General features: G+C 41.3%; 1 protein-coding gene across 2 annotated transcripts in view; it reads right to left on the minus strand.

Moving 5' to 3' along the window:
* The window catches only part of slc9a7 (solute carrier family 9 member 7), a 145,030-nt gene extending 127,002 nt beyond the window's left edge, over window positions 1-18,028 (minus strand). Inside the window, exon 1 of one of the 2 annotated variants that reach the window (XM_043692310.2) lies at window positions 17,696-18,028. In XM_043692310.2, coding sequence (XP_043548245.1) covers window positions 17,696-17,993 — 298 coding nt within the window. In that variant the 5' untranslated portion in view covers window positions 17,994-18,028. The remainder of the gene's footprint in view (window positions 1-17,695) is intronic. The other variant, XM_043692311.2, reaches the window with a different exon arrangement.
* Between the last annotated feature and the right edge of the window lie 1,955 nt (window positions 18,029-19,983).

The raw sequence follows: 19,983 nt of genomic DNA on the forward strand, positions 1-19,983 counted from the left end.
CAGTGCTCACGGCGATTGTTGTTAACTAAAAGCTTTCAGGTAGAAGAGCATAATGGGCCAGGTTGCAAAGAGGAGCTTGGTGACTAATCCTACAGCACTCCCTCAAAACCCTAAATGGCCTGCAATTGAAGCAGTAAAGATGAATTTTCTTCAAAGACAGCGGAATAGGCCTCAGGTAAGAAATTCCTGATGAAGGGCTTTTGCCCAAAGCGTCGATTCTCCTGCTCCTCGGATGCTGCCTGACCTGCTGTGCTTTTCCAGCACCACACTCTCGACTCGGATCTCCAGCATCTGCAGTCCTCATTTTCTCCCTCAGGTAAGAAAGGCCTGACTGAGAATCCCAATCATCATACAGGAAAGTGCAAGTAATATGGTTAGGCAACTGAAACGAACATAATAGCACGCAAGAGATTTTGTGGTTTGTGCATTAAGTGATAGCTGAACAGATTTGTAGTGTATAACACAATAGGTAGTTTTGTCCAACTTGAAATTGAAGTAAAGTTATGGATTTGTAGCAAGCCATACTGCACATTTTGTCCCACCTCAACAGAACTGAACATAGATAAATACAACACAAATAATTCTCAGGAGGTTGAAAGGAAAGCTGCAAACTGTTCTAGGAACAAAGAGTGCTTACGTCATTCTTAACATATACTTAATCTTATTAGTCCAACACACTAAGTTTTAACTGAATTGCATTTATTGCATCGGTTTCAAAACGTCATTTAGAATTCAGATCACACACTCCTGCTCTGACAATCTCCCCTATCTGAAGGATGGAAAAAGCCAGGAGTTGACCATAGAAACAGAACCCACACTTTGGTCTATCGTTCTGCCATTGACAATAGACATTTATAAATGTAGTTAAACTATAATAGATGGCACAAAAGTACAACAAAAACCATGTGAATAACATGGAAGAGCTTTTGTTTTCATGGCATTGAGAATAGCTTATGGACAAAAATACAAAATGGTCAAGACTGAATTCTAAAGCCATTTAGAAATCAGTTTGGTTTAGTTGCTGGCTTGCTCACCTTCGAGGCTGAATTATAGATTCAAACACACTCAGCTGAGATTGCAACTGAGCAACTGTAGTGTTTGCTAAAGTTGCCAAATTGCCAACAAGATATTAAACAAAGGTCCAACCTTTTTAAGAAAACTTGATGGCTTCAAGAGATCCCATGGCATGATTAAGAAGAAGAACAGGTGATTTCTCCCAGCATGCGAACTAATTCTCTCTCTCAAATCAACATCATCAAATTGGAATTTACTGGTAAACTATTGTTTGTGGATCCTTGCTGTGTCAGGATGGATTGTCACATTTAATCATTACAAACACGACACTGCCAAAGTAATTCACTAGCTCCAATGAATGCCAAACACATGAGCGGAAATACTCTTATTCTAATTGTACACACTCTCATACAAGTAGGGGGCTGTTCTTTGTTCTCTGTAGTAGGTGTGTTATAAGGTCTTTGGGATCCGACATGGGTAAGCATCCTGTATATTTGTTGGCCTGATGACCATCACATTATGGCACAGTGCTCAGTATACAAGCTGGATAAAAAGAGCTGACCAGAAGAAACAGGGAAGGCAGATGAACTCAGGGCATGGTTAGGAACATGGGACTGGGATATCATAGCAATTACAGAAACATGGCTCAGGGATGGGCAGGACTGGCAGCTTAATGTTCCAGGATACAAATGGAGGCAAGAGAGGAGGGGGAGTGGCGTTTTTGATAAAGGATAGCATTACAACTGTACTGAGGGAGGATATTCCCAGAAATACAGGGAAGTTATTTGGGTGGAACTGAGAAATAAGAAAGGGATGATCACATTATTGGGATTGTATTATAAACCCCCCAATAGTCAGAGGGAAATTGAGAAACAAACTTGTAAGGAGATCTCAGCTATCTGTAAGAATAATAGGGTAGTTATGGTAGGGGATTTTAACTTTCCAAACATCGACTGGGGCTGCCATAGTGTTAGAGGTTTAGATGGAGAGGAATTTCTTAAATGTGTACAAGACAATTTTCTGATTCAGTAGGTGGATGTACCTACTAGAAAAGGTGCAAAACATGACCTACTCTTGGGAAATAAGGCAGGGCAGGTGACTGAGGTGTCAGGGGGGGAGCACTTTGGGGCCAGCGACCATAATTCTATTCGTTTTAAAATAGTGATGGAAAAGGATAGACCAAATCTAAAAGTTGAAGTCCTAAATTGGAGAAAGGCCAATTTTGACGGTATTAGGCAAGAACTTTCGAAAACTGATTGGAGGCAGATGTTCACAGGTAAAGGGACGGCTGGAAAATGGGAAGTCTTCAGAAATGAGATAACAAGAATCCAGAGAAAGTATATTCCTGTTAGGGTGAAAGGGAAGGCTGGTAGGTATAGGGAATGCTGGATGACTAAAGAAATTGAGGGTTTGGTTAAGAAAAAGAAGGAAGCATATGTCAGGTATAGATAGGATGGATAGAATGAATGGGGACATGAGATAGCTTTGGCAAATAGAATTAAGGAGAATCCAAAGGGTTTTTACAAATATATTAAGGACAAAAGGGTAACGAGGGAGAGAATAGGGCCCCTCAAAGATCAGCAAGGCGGCCTTTGTGTGGAGCCACAAAAAATGGGGGAGATACTAAATGAATATTTTACATCAACATTTACTATGGAAAAGGATAGACTGTAGGGAAATAGATGGTGACATCTTGCAAAATGTCCAGATTACAGAGGAGGAAGTGCTGGATGTCTTGAAACGGTTAAAAGGTGGATAAAGCCCCAGGACCTGATCAGGTGTACCCGAGGACTCTGTGGGAAGTTAGAGATGTGATTGCTGGGTCTCTTGCTGAGATATTTGTATCATCGATAGTCACAGGTGAGGTGCCGGAAGACTGGAGATTGGCAAACGTGGTGCCACTGTTTAAGAAGGGCAGTAAAGACAAGCTATTGACCGGTGAGGCTGACCTCGGTGGTGGGCAAGTTGTTGGAGGGAATCCTGAGGGAGAGGATTGATTTGGGATAGTCAACATGGCTTTGTGCATTGGAAATCATGTCTCACAAACTTGATTGAGTTTTTTGAAGAAGTAACAAAGAAGATTGAGAGCAGAGCAGTAGATTATCTATATGGATTTCAGTAAGGCGTTCGACAAGGTTCCCCATGGGAGACTGGTTAGCAAGGTTAGATCTCATGAAATACAGGGAGAACTAGTCATTTGGATACTGAACTGGCTCAAAAAGGTAGAAGCCAGAGGGTGGTGGTGGTGGAGGGTTGTTTTTCAGACTGGAGGTCTGTGACCAGTGGAGTGCCACAAGGATCGGTGCTGGGTCCTCTACTTTTTGTCATTTACATAAATGATTTGGATGTGAGCAAGAGGTACAGTTAGTAAGTTTGCAGATGACATCAAAATTGGAGGTGTAGTGGATAGCGAAGAGGGTTACCTCAGAGTACAACAGGATCTGGATCAGATGGGCCAATGGGCTGAGAAGTGGCAGATGGAGTTTAATTCAGATAAATGAGAGGTGCTGCATTTTGGGAAAGCAAATCTTAGCAGGCCTTATACACTTAATGGTAAGGTCCTAGGGAGTGTTGCTGAACAAAGAGACCTTGGAGTGCAGGTTCATAGCTCCTTGAAAGTGGAGTTGCAGGTAGATAGGATAGTGAAGAAGGCGTTTGGTATGCTTTCCTTTATTGGTCAGAGTATTGAGTACAGGAGTTGGGAGGTCATGTTGCGGCTCTACAGGACATTGGTTAGGCCACTGTTGGAATATTGCGTGCATTTCTGGTCTCCTTCCTATCGGAAAGATGTTGTGAAACTTGAAAGGGTTCAGAAAAGATTTAGAAGGATGTTGCCAGAGTTGGAGGATTTGAGCTATAGGGAGAAGCTGAACAGGCTGGGGCTGTTTTCCATGGAGTGTCGGAGGCTGAGGGATAACCTTGTAGAGGTTTACAAAATTATGAGAGGCATGGATAGGATAAATAGACAGTTTTTTCCCTGGGTTCAGGGAGTCCAGAACTAGAAGGCATAGGTTTAGGGTGAGAGGGGAAAGATATAAAAGAGACCTACGGGGCAACTTTTTCACACAAGAGAGTGGTACGGGTATGAAATGAGTTGCCAGAGGAAGTGGTGGAGGCTGGGTCAATTGCAACATTGAAGAGGCATTTGGATGGGTATATAAATAGGAAGGGTTTGGTGGGATATGGGCCGGGTGCTGGCAGGTGGGACTGGATTGGGTTGGGATATCTGGTCGGCATGGACGGATTGGACCGAACGGTCTGTTTCCATGTTGTACATCTCTATGACTGTATGTGCCAACTTTAAGTGTTCCCTTTTCAAAAGTACTTAGCATTAAAACAAAAAAATGACTTTCCCCTCAACGTATGTGCTGAGCTGGATGTTTGGGTTTGTTATTTGGTGTCTATTGCAAGTCCAGTCAGACTGTATCAAATGGATTAGGGAAATATACAAACATTCGTCTTAGTCAAGGACAGAATTTTCTTCTTTGTTGATGCACCCAATCTTGCTCAGTCAGGAACCAACTTTTTGCCCCCTTTTGGAAATGGCAAAAGAAACAAATGAACAGCACAGCAGGTTTAGTCTGACTGGCTCAAATTGTAACAGGATGAATAAACTTGTTCTGCAACTTTTTCGGCTGAAAGAACTCTTTTCAAAATTATAATCAGAAATCCCCAGTAACGTACCCAGTCTCACAGCACCTAACGTTTGTATTACTGTGTAACATACACAATATAAAGTGTTGCATATAGTTGTGTTTTCGCTTCTTCATCAGTCCCTTAGAATGGAGGATGACTTTCTTCCACGTCAGTGTTGTGGGTATTGACGTGACAAAACAATCCAAAATGTTGGTGAATTCACATTCTGCCATCTGCCATGTTAGGATTCAAACTTTCGTCCCTCGAAGATTACCGAATCTCTGGATTAATAGTCTAGTGATATTATCACTTCCTCAGAACTAAAAATCTGTGGTGGAAGCCAACATTGAGGATTGAACACACAACAGTGGTGTTATTAGCACCTCTTGAGCAAAAATCAGCCATCAGACAATGCTGGATCTGCAAGGCCTACAGGTAGGGCAAGTGGGGTTTGCTGGTAGCCTTCTTGAAGCATTGCACTGTAGCAACACCCAGGCCGGAGATTAGATTAGATTACTTACAGTGTGGAAACAGGCCCTTCGGCCCAACAAGTCCACACTGACCCTCCGAAGAGCAACCCACCCAGACCCATTCCCCTATATTTACCCCTTCACCTAACACTACGGGCAATTTAGCATGGCCAATTCACCTAACCTGCACATTTTTGGATTGTGGGAGGAAACCGGAGCACCCAAGGGAAACCTACGCAGACACTGGAAGAACGTGCAAACTCCACACAGTCAGTTGCTTGATGCGGGAATTGAACCTGGGTTTCTGGCACTGTGAGGCAGCAGTGCTAACCACTGTGCCACCGTGCTGAGAAATAGTTGTTAGCTTACTGTTGAAGATTTGTACCATGTGTAGAACAGCAAGACGTTGGAGTGCGCAAGAGAGGCAGAGGGAAAATATTAGACAAGGTGGTACGTTGCTTCCAAAAGTCAAATTCCATTCTAATGTACAGCCTTCTATGGAAGAGCACAAACATAATGGCGTACTTTTTCCTTTCTTAAAAAGTAATCCCTGTTATCTTTAAGAGTAAAACTCTGATACTGTTTACACTAAAGCTGAAAACAGACTTCATAAAAAATTTAATTCTCCATCTGAAAGTAGCTGGACTTCAATCACTGGAAATTACTTGAGATGATTATACTGGACAAGTTACTACCTTGATTGGCATAAACATGTCAATTTCTGAATTAATTTACTTATTTTTGAACATGTTGAAAATTTTTTGAAAAATTCCAAGAAAATAAGCACAATTTGGAAGCCCCAATTAAAACTTGCTTTGCTGACCTTGAGGGTTTCAGGAAAACAGATTTCTCAGCTGACATTAAAAAGTGACTTATGCATGACAAAATTTAAACACAAAATTTCCCCAACCTTTATCATTGAATTAGCTGTTTTTGTAGTCTAAGGGGTTAAATGTCTGACTGTCTAGCTAATGAGAAATGTGTTACAGGAAGTGATGCAGTGTCACAAGATCTTGCTCTCTCTTGCAGTCTGGTGGCAAGATGAAGCCCTAGTAATATATCTCCTTAAATTAAGTTAATCATTTCCTGACTTTAGCTGGCTCTAAGTATTCTATAACAGCAGTTATGAAACCAATGAAAGATCATACGCAGACTACATGGATGACATTAGCAGAAGCACTACTCCTGGGTCTGGTCAGGCATTGCTTGAAAGATGGTTAAGCTTTAGATTTGCCCTTCCTGTGGGAAACCATCCCAACTGCAGGGCCCAGACTGGGAAACTGATGTTGAATAACCACAAGTGTAAGCCAGGTTGTTCCAGCATCATCACTCGTGGGTTTGGAAAGGCCAGAGAAGGGACTCCCCCAGATTCCCTGTTCTAAAAGAAGTGGAGGCCCAGCAAGCAGGCTACTATCAAGATAAATAGTAGCGGCACGGTGGCACAGTGGTTAGCACTGCTGCCTCACAGCGCCGGAGACCCGGGTTCAATTCCCGCCTCAGGCTGTGTGGAGTTTGCACGTTCTCCCCGTGTCTGCGTGGGTTTCCTCCCACAATCCAAAGATGTGCAGGTCAGGTGAACTGGCCATGCTAAATTGCCTGTAGTGTTAGGTAAGGGGTAAATGTAGGGGTATGGGTGGGTTGCGCTTCGGCGGGTCGGTGTGGACTTGTTGGGCCGAAGGGCCTGTTTCCACACTGTAATGTGATCTAAATACTAATCAGCAGAACAAAAGGAAACAAACTGAATCAAGATGCAGTGATTGGATGACAAGAAGCTGCCTATGTGACGTAAATTGAAAAATGTATTTCTTTGCTGGGTGGTGAAAAATTCTCTGCCAAAGGTAGATAATCCATTTAATACGTTCTGTCTCAGATGTTGAGAGGCCCATGTGCCATGGTGGTGCCAGGTGAGGTTTAGATTTGCACCTTAAACTCCACTTATTTTTTAAAAAGTAATTGATTTAAATGTATATCTTAACATGCGTGCATGCACTTTTAAAGGAAGTGTTACATTAAAATATAGCAGACATTTCCTTAAATATGACAATTTCCACTTTCCCACATACTATTTGCAAGTCCTGAACTTTACAGCAATCTGCCTGTGAAAAAAGGATTTGTCTACAGATAGATCATGATAACTAAAGCAGCAAAAAGTGATGGCTGAGCCCCTTCCCTATCATCTTCCTCCCGGAAAAGCTCACTTTTTTTGTGAAGTTTGATCGAGTACCATCAACACGACTCCAATTGCTTTCCAAAACATAGAACATAACAGCGCAGTAGAGGCACTTCAGCCCTCGATATTGCGACGACCTGTGAAATTATCTGATGCCCATCTAACCTACACCATTCCATTATTATTATCCATATATCCATCCAAAACCCATTTAAATGTCCTTAACGTCGGCGAGTCTACTACTGTTGCAGGCAGGACATTCCATGCCCTTCCTACTGAGTAAAGAAACTACCCTGATAGCTGTCCTAAATCTATCACCCTTCAATTTAAAGCCATGCCCCCTCATGTTAGCCTTCACCATCTCTCACTGTCCACCCTATCCAACCCTCTGATTATATTATACATCTCGATTAAGTCACCTCTCAACCTTCTTCTCTCCAGCAAAAACAGCCTCAGTTCCCTCAGCCTTTACTTGCAAGACCTTCCTTCCATACCAGGCAACATTCTAGTAAATCTCCTCTAAACCCTTTCCAAAGCTTCCATATCCTTCCTACAATGTGGTGACCAGAACTGTACCCATTACTCCAGGTGCGGCCTTACCAGTGTCTTGCATGATCTTGCAGCTCTGAAACCCAATTCCTTTACCAAAAACACCAACACACCATATGTCTTCTTAACAACCCTACCAACCTGGGTGGCAACTTCCAGGGATTTATGCACCAGGACGCAGAGATCTCTCTGTTCAAGTACACTGCCAAGAATTTTACCATAAGCCCAGTACTCTGCATTCCTGTTACTTCTTCCGAAGTGAACTATATCAAACTTTTCCGCATTAAACTCCATTTGCCACTTCTCAGCCCAGCTCTGCATCTTATCACCTATGTCCCTTTGTGACCCACAATATCCTTCGGCACTATCCACAAATCTGCCTACTTTAGTTTTGTCCGCAAATTTACTAATCCATCCTGCTTTGCCCACATCTAGATCATTTATAAAAATGACAATTCAGACTTAGAATTCTGGCCAAAATATCCACTTTGCACAGACTGCAGCAGTCAACTTTCAGTGGTATGTAACCCATATCCTGTGATGTGAACAGTGGCAGAAAAATCACTGTGGGTGCTTGACTTGCCAAATTTTGCTCATTTTTAAGAGCTCCTTTTTCAATGGAAACCAAAAGAACTGCAGATGCTCTAAAATCAGAAGCAAAAACAGAAATTACTAGAAAAGCTCAGCAGGTCTGGAAGTATCTGTGGAGAGAAATCCTGGGTCCCGAGTCCCATGACCTCTAGTTGTGTTTCATTTTCTGTTTTTGTTCCTTTTAAAAACATTGGTCACCATGTAGCCTCCACTATCTCAGTTCTACAGCACAATAATCACAACACAAAAAAAGGTGTTGCACATAAAGTATTTTAAAAATGCTTTAAAAGAAAACTAGTGTTTATGTGCAGGTACCAATGACAGGGCGTTCCTGTTGCTTCCTGCCGAGTCCGTCCAACCTTAGTATAATGTTTACATTGATCTGGGAGTTGGTTAGCTTATTTGGCTGGATTACTACAATGCCCAGAGTGACATCAATAATCAGTTCAATTCCTACTACTGATCGGAGGTTATGATGAAGGCCCTGCCTATTCTCAACCTCACCCAAGGCCGTGTGACCCTTGGGTTAAACTCATCAACAATTAGCTCTCTCGAATGAGAGAGTAGTCTATGGCCCTCTGGGATTATGACAGCTTGCATTTTCAACACATCGCTCCTGCCTCACCACTCATTCACTGGTCTTCCCCAGTGTCCAACCCTTCCCTTTGTCGCAGCATTTTTCCAATTGTAATACCAGAAGTGTTTTGTAAGTACTTTCACATAATTTCACCAACACCCTCTCCCCACCCCCAGCGCACAAGACTCCCCCATTTTGAGGACTACCACACTAGGATATGGTAGCTTTACAGTTACTTGCACAGCCTTAGGCAAAGTTTTATTCCAGTAATGTCAAAACTTTTAAAACAGCATGCCATACTATGGATATTTCCATTGCATGTCTCATCCATTGATTTCTCAATTTATCCAAAGCATCATTGGCACCACTCACAGGCCTGAGCTCAGGTTTCAGTTCATTTGCTGCTGAAACTATGAGCCAAGCTGTTGGTATCTCTGGACCTCATTATTCCAACGAACTTCCAGCCAATCTCCCTTTTAACACTTTAAAACTCATCCAAAACCTGTATCCAACTCACACCAAGTCTCATTCATGTATCAATCCTGTGCTCGCTGACTTCTACTGGCTCCCAGTGAAGCAACATGATATTCAATTCTCATCCTCATTTCAAAACCTTCCCATGACTTTGTCCCTCCCTCTCTGGACCAGTGACTCTGTCATCCTTACAACCTTGTATGGAAGGTGCTAGCTATGAAGAGAGGTTGAGTAGGTTAGGATTGTTTTCATTAGCAAAAAAAAAAAGGAGATTGAGGGGGAGGGGAACCTGATCGAGGTCTACAAAATCCATGAAGGATAGAGACAGGGTAGATAGAGATAAGCTGTTTCCCAGGGTGAGGGATTCAATAACAAGAGGTCACGCGTTCAAGGGGAGAGGTGAAAAATTTAAGGGGGATACATGCGGAAAGTATTTTACACAGGAGGTGGTAGGTGCCTGGAAAGTGTTGCCAGCAGAGGCAGGCACAGTAGATTCAGTTATGATGCGTCTGGACGGATGCATGAGTAGGTGGGGAGCAGAGGGATACAGATGCTAAGAAATTGGGCAATAGGTTTAGAGAGTAGATTTGTATAGGCTCAGGCTTGGAGGGCCCAAAAGGCCTGTTCCTGGGCTGTAAGTTTTCTTTATTCTTTGTAACGTTCAGATATCTCTGCTCCTCCAATTCAGATCTTAAGTAAATTTGTTTTCAACCACTTCATCAGCAACCATGCCCCAAGCTCTGGAATTCCTTCCCTAAATCTCTTTACTTTCTTTATGATGCTCTTTAAAACCTCCTCTGACCACAGTTTCTGTCACCAGCATGAATATTGGTTGCATATGGTTCTGTGTCTAATTTAATTTGATAATGCTTCTGGAAACACCTTGGGAAGTTTGCCATATTAATGCCACTTGAGAAGTAGAAGTTGTTATAAAGGAGCTGTACAAATGCAAACTGATATTGTGCTAATTAATACGCCACACTCTTGCTCTACTCACAATGATGATTCGACTCTTATAATATAGACATGATTCAATATCAATATGTGCCATAACCTCTTTTGTTGACATAACTACCATAACATGGCTAAGCACTCAAGAAAGGCTGTTGAACTTTCAACTTTACTCCTTTATTTTTCTAGATAATATTAAAAGGTCATAGTTAATATGAAAGTCCTGCTTATTTCTTTATTTTTCTACTTGTTCTATGAAGCTCTTAACTTTTAAAAAAAAACTTTGTTTCTCCTTTTACTACTTTGTACCAAAGTTTTTGTACCTGGGTACCTCTTTATCTAAGCTGGCATCACATGTGGCAACATTATATACTCTGATTCTTGAGTACAAGTGACAATAAAAGCTAGATCTAAAGTATTGTTTCTTCTTGCGTGCTTTTTTAAAATCCTCATTTGAAGAGCAATTTTAAAATACAGAGCTCAGGATTTTAGTAAGATAAATGCAGGAAGAAAAAAAATCTCTCATATTACACAGTTGCATCCCTTTGTAAATTCTAAGATGACGTGGAAATTCTGATTGAGAATAGTGTTGTCTCCTCCTTGCTTTCAACCAACCATATTAGGCAACATGAAATCCATCCACAGTAGTTTTACAGAATAAAAACATCAGTGTTTCAAGTCTCCCTTGAATCCAAGGATAAGTCTTTGAAAGCAACTCTTCAGTTTAATTAATGACTCAGTGATATCATGTAAAGGAGCAGCAAAGACTTCTCACCTTGAAACAACACAACCTATCGGAGCAGGTATTGAGCCCAAGACTAAATTCAGTTCAAAACTTTGAAGTTATTTTCTCCCTTCAAATGGGCTCCAAATGTGCAATCCAAGTGACAAACAATTACAACTCATTCTGTTCTGATAACCTTTGTATCTATTGCATTTGTTGCTACAAAGCATCTTTTTACCATCCCAATCTGTTGGCTCAAAAGCAGCAAATCACAACAATTGGAAGCTTGGAAATCAAAAGGTGGTAAATGTTTGCCATTGACAAGGCATAAATCAGGAGCGTGATAAAAAGTTCTTTGCTTGCTTGGGGTGAATGCACCTTCAACAACAATCAATAAGCTTGACCAATACAGGACAAAAATCAGCCCACTGGATTGACACCATATCCACAAACATTCACTCCCTCTACCACCAATGCTCAGTAGCAATGTGTACCTTCTAAAAGATGAACTGCAAAAATTCAAACTCCTTAGTTGGCAGCTTCTAAACTCAATCACTTCCATCTAGCAGGACAAAGTCAGCAGATACGTGCAAACACCAGCATCCACAATTTCCCCTCCAAGCCTCCCGCCATTTGCATTAGGACGTGTACTGGTGTTCCTTCACTATTGTTGGATCAAAACTCTGGAATTACCTCCCTAATGACATCGCAGATCTTCCTACAGGCATGGACTTCAGAAACTCAATGAGGAAGTTCACCACTACCCTTTCAAGGACAACTAGGGATGGCAATAATGCTGGTCAGCCATGGGGCACCCACATCCGACAGAAATTTTTGTTTTGTAAAAGTGGGACAGAGAGCGACTAAATAAGAACACTGATGAAAGCTGCCAATCCTGATGGGGTCTCATCAGTCAAAGCAAATAAAAGTGAAAAATGAATCAGCGGAAATGCTCAAAATATACCTACACCTTTTCAGAAATTGAAAGTTCCTATTTCCAAAATAGGGCTTAAGGTATTTTAAAATAACATAACGGATTTAAATCATCAAGTTGCTTTTTTGCTTCTCCCCTAAAATGTTCGTCCATGATACTTTTGCTAACTGCTGCCACTGAGGGGAAAATCCTGTCACCAAGAACATTTGGTGCTCATAAAATAATTTCCAGGACACATGAATAGAGTTTCTTACAGCCTAACATGGAAAAAATTATTTGAAGAAAGGCAAAGTAATCACATTTTACAAGTTCTATTCAACGTCAACATTCATCTGTAAGATTCCTTTTAAAAGTGAACAGTGGGCTTGAAATTCATCTTGAAACGATGATGCAAAATAGGTGTTATTGGAACGGCTGCCCATGATGTACAACAAAGATTTAATTTAATTAACTGCAATCCTGGACGAGTGTGTGTGTGAGTGAGTGAGATACTAACTCATAAAAACAAATTACATAAAAATGATTGATAGTATTGATTACAGAACAGTGGCAGCTTTTACTCATTTAAAATTTTGAAACGTTATTTCTCCAGGGAATAGATAACGGATATTGCCTGATGATACTTCCATTTGTCTGTATTCAAAATTAATTTGACTGCAATAAATTTATGCAGGTTTCCAGAATTTTTTTAAAAATAATATAAAAAAAAACAGAATCCTACAGCGTGGAAGCAGGCCATTCGGCCCATCAAATTCACACCAAGCCTCTGAACAGCATCTCACCCAGCCCCACACACACCACCCTATCCTTGTAACCCTGCATTTCCCATGACTAATCCACCTAAATTACACATCTCTGGACACTATGGGCAAGTTAGCATGGCCAATCCACCTAGCCTTTTTTGGACTGTGGGAGGAAACAGAGTGTCTAATCTAATAAAATGAAAACTCTGCTTAAACAGACAGTCACCCATGGCTGTAAATGACCTTAGGTCCCTGGCATTGTGATGCTAGAATGCTGACCATCGAGCCACCCTGCTGCAAATAATTGCTCTTTGGACAAAAAAAGTGAACATCTAAAAAGAGAGAGATAGGGAGGCTCCCTGTATGGATGACAACTTAAAACAGTATTTTCATAAGATTTTGTTCATACAGTCATTGCAGAGGAGTGAAATTCCAGTTATTTGTTGTTGATTAGAAAGTAACAGAGGCTGAGTACAAATGCTTGTAGACACGAAAAATGAGAATATAATAATTTTATCCAGGAATTCAAATAGGTCAATGGCCTCAAAACATCTACAGTTGTGAACTTTCCTAAATATACTACTCTAGAGGGACCTCTGCATTCCGGATCTTCAATTTCCATTGGTCCACCATTGGCATTCAATTCCAGAATTTCTTCCCATACCGACGCTCCTCCAAGTTGCTTCTTAAAACATCGTCCTTGGCCAAGCATTTGGTCATCTGTCATAATATCCTGTGGCTGGGTATCAAGCTTTGTCTGAATTACCCTGTTGTGAAGTTCCTTGGGTGTATTTCACTATATTTAAAAGTACTTTGTCAATACAAGTTGTTGTTGCTAATCCAATGAAGTTCAACTTCTTAAATTAAAGGGACCAAGCAACAAATATCTTGGTAAAGATATTCCCACCTCCACACTTCCACCCCACCTGAAGTAATTCTGGAAATGTTTTTAATTGACAGAAAGACTGGCTATTTCCAAATATCTGAAAAGTTTACACAAACCATCCACGGTCCTGTTAATGCAGTCAGATAAATGGCTTCTTCCTCTTCATTGCTTGCAGACTTCAAAAATCCACAAGTAAAAAGAAACCTAAATATTTCTCCAACTGCTGTCTTCAGTTTCTCTAAATTTTAGTGCATGCAGAATGCAAGAACATCTGCTGGCAATACCCTCAGCTCCAAGAATCCACACCCTGACCCAACCAAGTAACGGTGCCCCTTAAGTCCAGTGTCAGGACCTTTGATCAGTTCTACTAAAGCTTTAATACTGTGAAGTACCACTTTCTCTACATCCTCAGTTTTCACAAAATGTTAAAAAAAATTTAAAGAAATGAATAGTCCAGTAGGGAGGTATATATAATACAATGAGTATTAAATTTATGAATAAAGCCACTAAATGGCAGGTTTTATTTAAGAAAGAAGCATTATAGTCTCCATGTACTCCATTACCACCACAAAAAAAGAGAAATCCACAGAAAATCCCTCAATACAACATAATTTGGTTTACCAATCACCATAAATTTTGACCATGTTCGGGCCATTACGTAGGTAACTACCAATTTCAGCTTCTAATTAAATAGCACCTTTCATATGTTAAGACGTCTTAAAATACTTCCCAGAAGTATAATCAGACTAAACAGATGCCAAACAATATCATAGTTTGGATAATCTGCTCTCAATATATTACAAAGCTCCATAGATCATATTGCATTAGATTTCAATGTCACATCAGAGACGGTTTTATCCTAACATAAGCAAAGTTACGTGCATCAGACTAGTGATGAAAGTTAGTTTCACACAGGAGAAAGTGCAAGCTAAATCAACAGCTGCAATAAACCACATGACAAAAAAAATCAAAAACTCCACACTGGTAGCCTGAGAGTTAAAGGCAAGACTCAAGATTATTTTTAAATATGGATTTTTACAATCAGCTAAACCTCACTTTACTACCTTCTAGCTTTCCACTATAATTGGACAAGTATTTAAATACAGTGTCTCAGTTTCCCCTCCCTCCAACATAGTGATTCCACACATGATCTTATTAGCAGATCTGTCAAACCATGTTAAAACTGGTCCATGATTAAACCCAGATTTAATAGCCACAACATATACATTTTCCATCCGCAAAAAAAGGGAGCAGATGTCTCCATTTTGCTTTTCAAGGTAGTGTGTTTAATTACCTGCAAAGCAACCTGAGTATAAAGCATACTTGATATTCACAAGTAACATTTTGCTGAAAAATGTTCTAAAATGCTCTTTTTTTAAAAAAAATACTGCATCATTCTCCAATTCCCCAACAGCAACACCAAGAGCGATCATACAGTACGGAAGCGGTCATTCAGCCCATTGGGTCTGTACAGCCAAGGCCGCACTAAATGTACACAAGACCCACCTCCAGCACTAGGCCCATAGCCTCAAAATGTTATGATACTCAAAATTTCATCCATGTACATTTTGAAGGTGAGAGGTTTCAACTACCCTCTCATGTATGAGGTAGCTCTCCTATTTCTAACTATTCTCAGCTAACTTGTTGCTTGTCAACTACAACGTTATTTTGCAGAGTTCACAGCACAGTGACAGGTGCATAACAGATCATCACATCAAACATTAACAGTGTATATAAACGTAGATCATTTGTTTCCAATTCTTGCAACAGGAAATATGCCCAAGGAAAAAATATGCATTCTCAGACTAACATTAAAGAGAAAGAGAAAGGTACATATGGCAGTCAATGAATCACTCTTGATTCAGCCAAACTATCCAAATGTAGAAGGAAATCTCGCAGAACAATAAACAGCTAAACAGCACTACACTGATTAATTGCTTGGTCTATTTGCTGCACAGGAACATCACATGCACCTGTTATGCAGTTGTACACTGGAATAGTACATCCTCAGATTCAATAGTGTAACTTTTATGAAATACAAAATAAACTGCTGCATGACACCAGTTTCTTTCGAAGAAAATGTGTAGGCATCCCAATATGTGTAAAGAATGACAGCATTCTCTACGAACAGATCATCATATGCCACTGCATACTTAAAATTTTTGTTGTTATACCCAAAGCATAAATCTCACCAAAGTATGGAATCCTGAAGCTTTGCAGTATAGAAAGTGGCCTTTCAAGCCACCACATTACTTGCGAACTCCCTTAAAACATGAGTAATCTACCCACTTTCACAAAGTGAAGATGGTCTTGGTCTCATTTGTCTCATTCCAGTCAAACATTCATTTACCTAAAATGTTTCTTTTAAACATAGACATTCGTTTAATTCCTTAAATGCAGTTTACAAGAAAAAAAAGGATGCACACAATAACACGTCAACATTCCTACCATGTATCCCAATCATGCAAAATTGGCACATGAAGCTGGTTGGTGACCTGCTACTTCCTAAACTATGCACTCAAGAACGTGATTGGAGCCAAAAAAGAATGCAATTTCAAAATAAAACAACTTTCCTTAGTGTTTCATCGCATTTAATCACCTCAAAACACTTCACATAATTAATTTTTTTTGGAGTGCAGATGTTGGAGTGCACTGCAGTGATTTGGTGCCAGTAGATAATGCAATGACTGGCTCATCCATCTGTTTTGTTGGTGGTAGAGATTGAAGGAGGGATGTTGGCCAAGCAATTGTAATAATATTGTTTTCTTACATGGAATCTTTCAAGACTACCTTGACTGAATATCAACTTAAAAACAGCCCCTCTGAAATGCCTTGCTCTATTTGTGCACTCGAGTAACAGCCAGAATCATGTCTGGTTGTAGCTCCCCAGCCCACATCCCTCCTCCCCAAATGCCACCAACTGATCCGCTCTATGAAAGGTCTCTATCTAGTGTTGGTGGTTCTGCTTTTATTCCTAGGATTTATTTTACACTGTCTAGTATTTCAGTAAAATAATAGAGAGGAAGAGACACATTGGGAGAAATTGAAATAATTGAATCTCTGCTTCACAATTCCATTAATCTTGGCGTTTCTGTTCCAACATACAGCATCACCAGAAATCCCACACTCATTAACTCTGGCCTGCTTTTCTGATATCCTCCACTGAACCTGCTGGTCTGAATCAGCCGAGCAGCAGATTTTTTTGGGCTCCACATGAAGTGGTGTTTTCCTGCCAATTACAATTTGCTAACGTTGAACCATGTATAGCCCAATACAAACTGAGGTCTTCTCATGAAAAATAAATAGGTAAAGGGAATACGTAGAAGCTAAAGACGTGTCAAGTTTCTTAATCCTCTGATGTCTAACGTTAATTTTTTTCTAAAAACGACTGACAAGACAATCTCCATCCCTTTATGTTGGGTCTGTGGTGCAAAACCTACCAAGTGTTTCATGGTTACGTGTAAAAAAAACAACGCTCAGTTATCAAATGAAAAAAAAATCAATGCGCAGTTACCACGTCGGTTTTTTTTAAAAAAACGATGAATAAACAGAAGAAAGAAGAGGGTTGCAACACGGTGATGCAGCAACTGGGGCGGCCCAACTTGGAACGTGGAACCAGCTCGGCACGCGGAAATGATTGACGTTGGGCATGCGGCGAATCAGAGCGGCGGCTGTGACCCAATAGACCAATTGTAAGCCGCAAGGGAAAGTAGGGGAGGGGCTTGTCACCCTTCCTCGAGCCGCTCAGGTTCGGGCTCTCGTCAGTTTCAGTCCAATTCACAAAAAGACAATTGAAATGGCAACATGACATTCCAGTCTGAATCGAAACCAACATATTCGAATGTTCAGACAGATACATTGTATGCGCAAGGTTCTAATTTTTTACCACATGCGTGTAGCAACAATGGACTCCAGGTTCCAAATACATAAGCATTTATTTTTATACATGAAAGTGGATCAATTAGTGTGTCCTTACCGTATATCATTGCCAACCCAGTCTCGTGGAGAAACCGAAAGCGCCGGTGTTTGAAGAGCCAGATGGTGAGGATGGTGAGTGTCAGGAGCAGGATGAAGAGCAGCAGATTAGCGCTGTCTTGCCGGTGGCTTTCTTCCGCCTCTTTCTCCGTAGCGATCTCCTCCATGGCGCTGTCCGCCCGGCACTGCCGAGCCCACACGCTTAGCAACCAAATGAGGGCGAATACAGGTTTCTTCACGACACAGGCCGGAGCACCCCATCCTCGGCGGCGGCCGCTACTGCTGCTTGCAATCTCCATCGCCGCCGGAGCTTGTCCTGTTTGTATGTGTCTGTATAACCTCTTGTGATTCGAGCACTTGTCAATACTGCGTAGATCGAAGGGAAGGGGCGGGACTCTCCGATACGCACTCCGCCTCGTTCTTAAAGGCACAACGCTTTTCCTGTTGCTAATGTTCACTAAAGCTCTTCATGTTTATTTTTGCAGCAGGAATACCACCACGCTGTCCATAACACTATTTCAAATAAGTGTCTTAGCTAACATTTTTCGCTCAATCAACATTGCAAGAAAAATTGCTCATTTTCACATGATTATTTGCGGGAGCTTACTGTGCACAAACTGGCTGACGCGTTTCCTTCACTACAACAACAACATTCACAATGTACCTCCGACTGGAGTATGCTCGGGTCAATCTCGAGGACTTGAAAGGTGCTACACAAGTTTTTTTTGGTTGCGCTAGACTTAATGTCTCCAAATTACAAATCTTTTTGTAACTTTTTTTTCAAAAAAATCATCATCTAAGGGAACATTTGCTTCCAGTCTGACAGGGCAGGTGATCCTCATGAACAGTTGTCATGAATCCAGGTTTGGATTTTATAGATTTTTTTTGCAAAGCAGAATATTGCAGAAGTTTAAAATCTGAAATAAAAGCACATAATACTGGGCAGATCAGGCAGCATGAGGGGAGAAAGTTGAATTAAAGTTTCCGTTTGATAGCTGTTCATCATAACTCGGCGACTCCCTCATTAGGTGCACGCCCTCTCCACCCCTCCACTCCCGAAACCTTCCTTTCCCACCGCATTAGTTGTAAAACCTGCGTCCGCACTATCCCCTCACCTCCGTCCAAGGCCCTAAAGGATCCTTCCACATCTAGTAGACATGATTTGGAGATGCCGGTGTTGGACTAGGGTGTACAAATCACACAATACCAGGTTAAAGTTCAATTGGAAGCACTAGCTTTCGGTGTGGCGCTCCTTCATCAGGTAGACAACTGTCCTGCCATACAGCCCTGCATCCCTGATTTTCACTTAGATAGTGCCTGTAATATCGATATAGTTTCTGATCTAAGAAAATGCATCTGGACTAGTCACAGGCAGGAACAGGTGAAAATCGACAAAGACAAAAGAAAATAAGCAAGATCATAGAGATGTACATAGAGAGACAGACCCTTCAGTCCAACTCGTCCATGCTGACCAGTATCCTAAATTAGGCAGCATCCAGGGAACAGGAGAATCGACGTTTCGGGCATAAGCCCTTCTTCAGGAAGGGCTTATGCCCGAAACGTCGATTCTCCTGTTCCCTGGATGCTGCCTGACCTGCTGCGCTTTTCCAGCAACACATTTTCAGCTCAGATCTCCAGCATCTGCAGACCTCACTTTTCCTCAAAGTATCCTAAATTAATCTAGTCCAGTTTGCCAGCATTTGGCCCATATTGCTCTAAACCATTCCTATTCATATACCCATCCAGATGCCTTTTAAATGTTATAATTGTAATGGCGTCCACGACTTCCTCTGGCAGCTTACTCTTATGCCCGAAACGTCGATTCTCCTGTTCCCTGGATGCTGCCTGACCTGCTGCGCTTTTCCAGCAACACATTTCCTACTCCATACACACCACTCTCTGTGTGAAAAAATGACAAACTACTCAAAATGATGGATGTTAAGGAGGGTGTTAAAGGTGACAATGCAGAAAGGCTTCTGTCGGGGCACGTGCTCTTGTACTGAGGGAGGAGATGATATAGTATGGGTGCCAATGTGGTCGACAAAGGCAGAAATAGGAGATTTCAGAGGATTGGAAGTTGGGGTGGTTGGTTACAGATTAAAGGACAGGCCAAACCTTTCAGGGATTCAAACAAGAAGTTGAACTGCTGCTACTGCTGTTGTTGCTTGCCATCATCCTTGATGTTCAATGGTGTTACTATCGCTCAATCCACCACAATCAACACCATTGACCAGAAGCTGAACTGGTTTAGCCATATAAATACATTAGCTACAAGAGCAGGTCAGGGGC

This window comes from Chiloscyllium plagiosum, unplaced genomic scaffold (assembly GCF_037043375.1).
Source record: "Chiloscyllium plagiosum isolate Xiang-an unplaced genomic scaffold, Cpla_swu_hap1 HiC_scaffold_6, whole genome shotgun sequence".
Taxonomy (NCBI): domain Eukaryota; kingdom Metazoa; phylum Chordata; class Chondrichthyes; order Orectolobiformes; family Hemiscylliidae; genus Chiloscyllium; species Chiloscyllium plagiosum.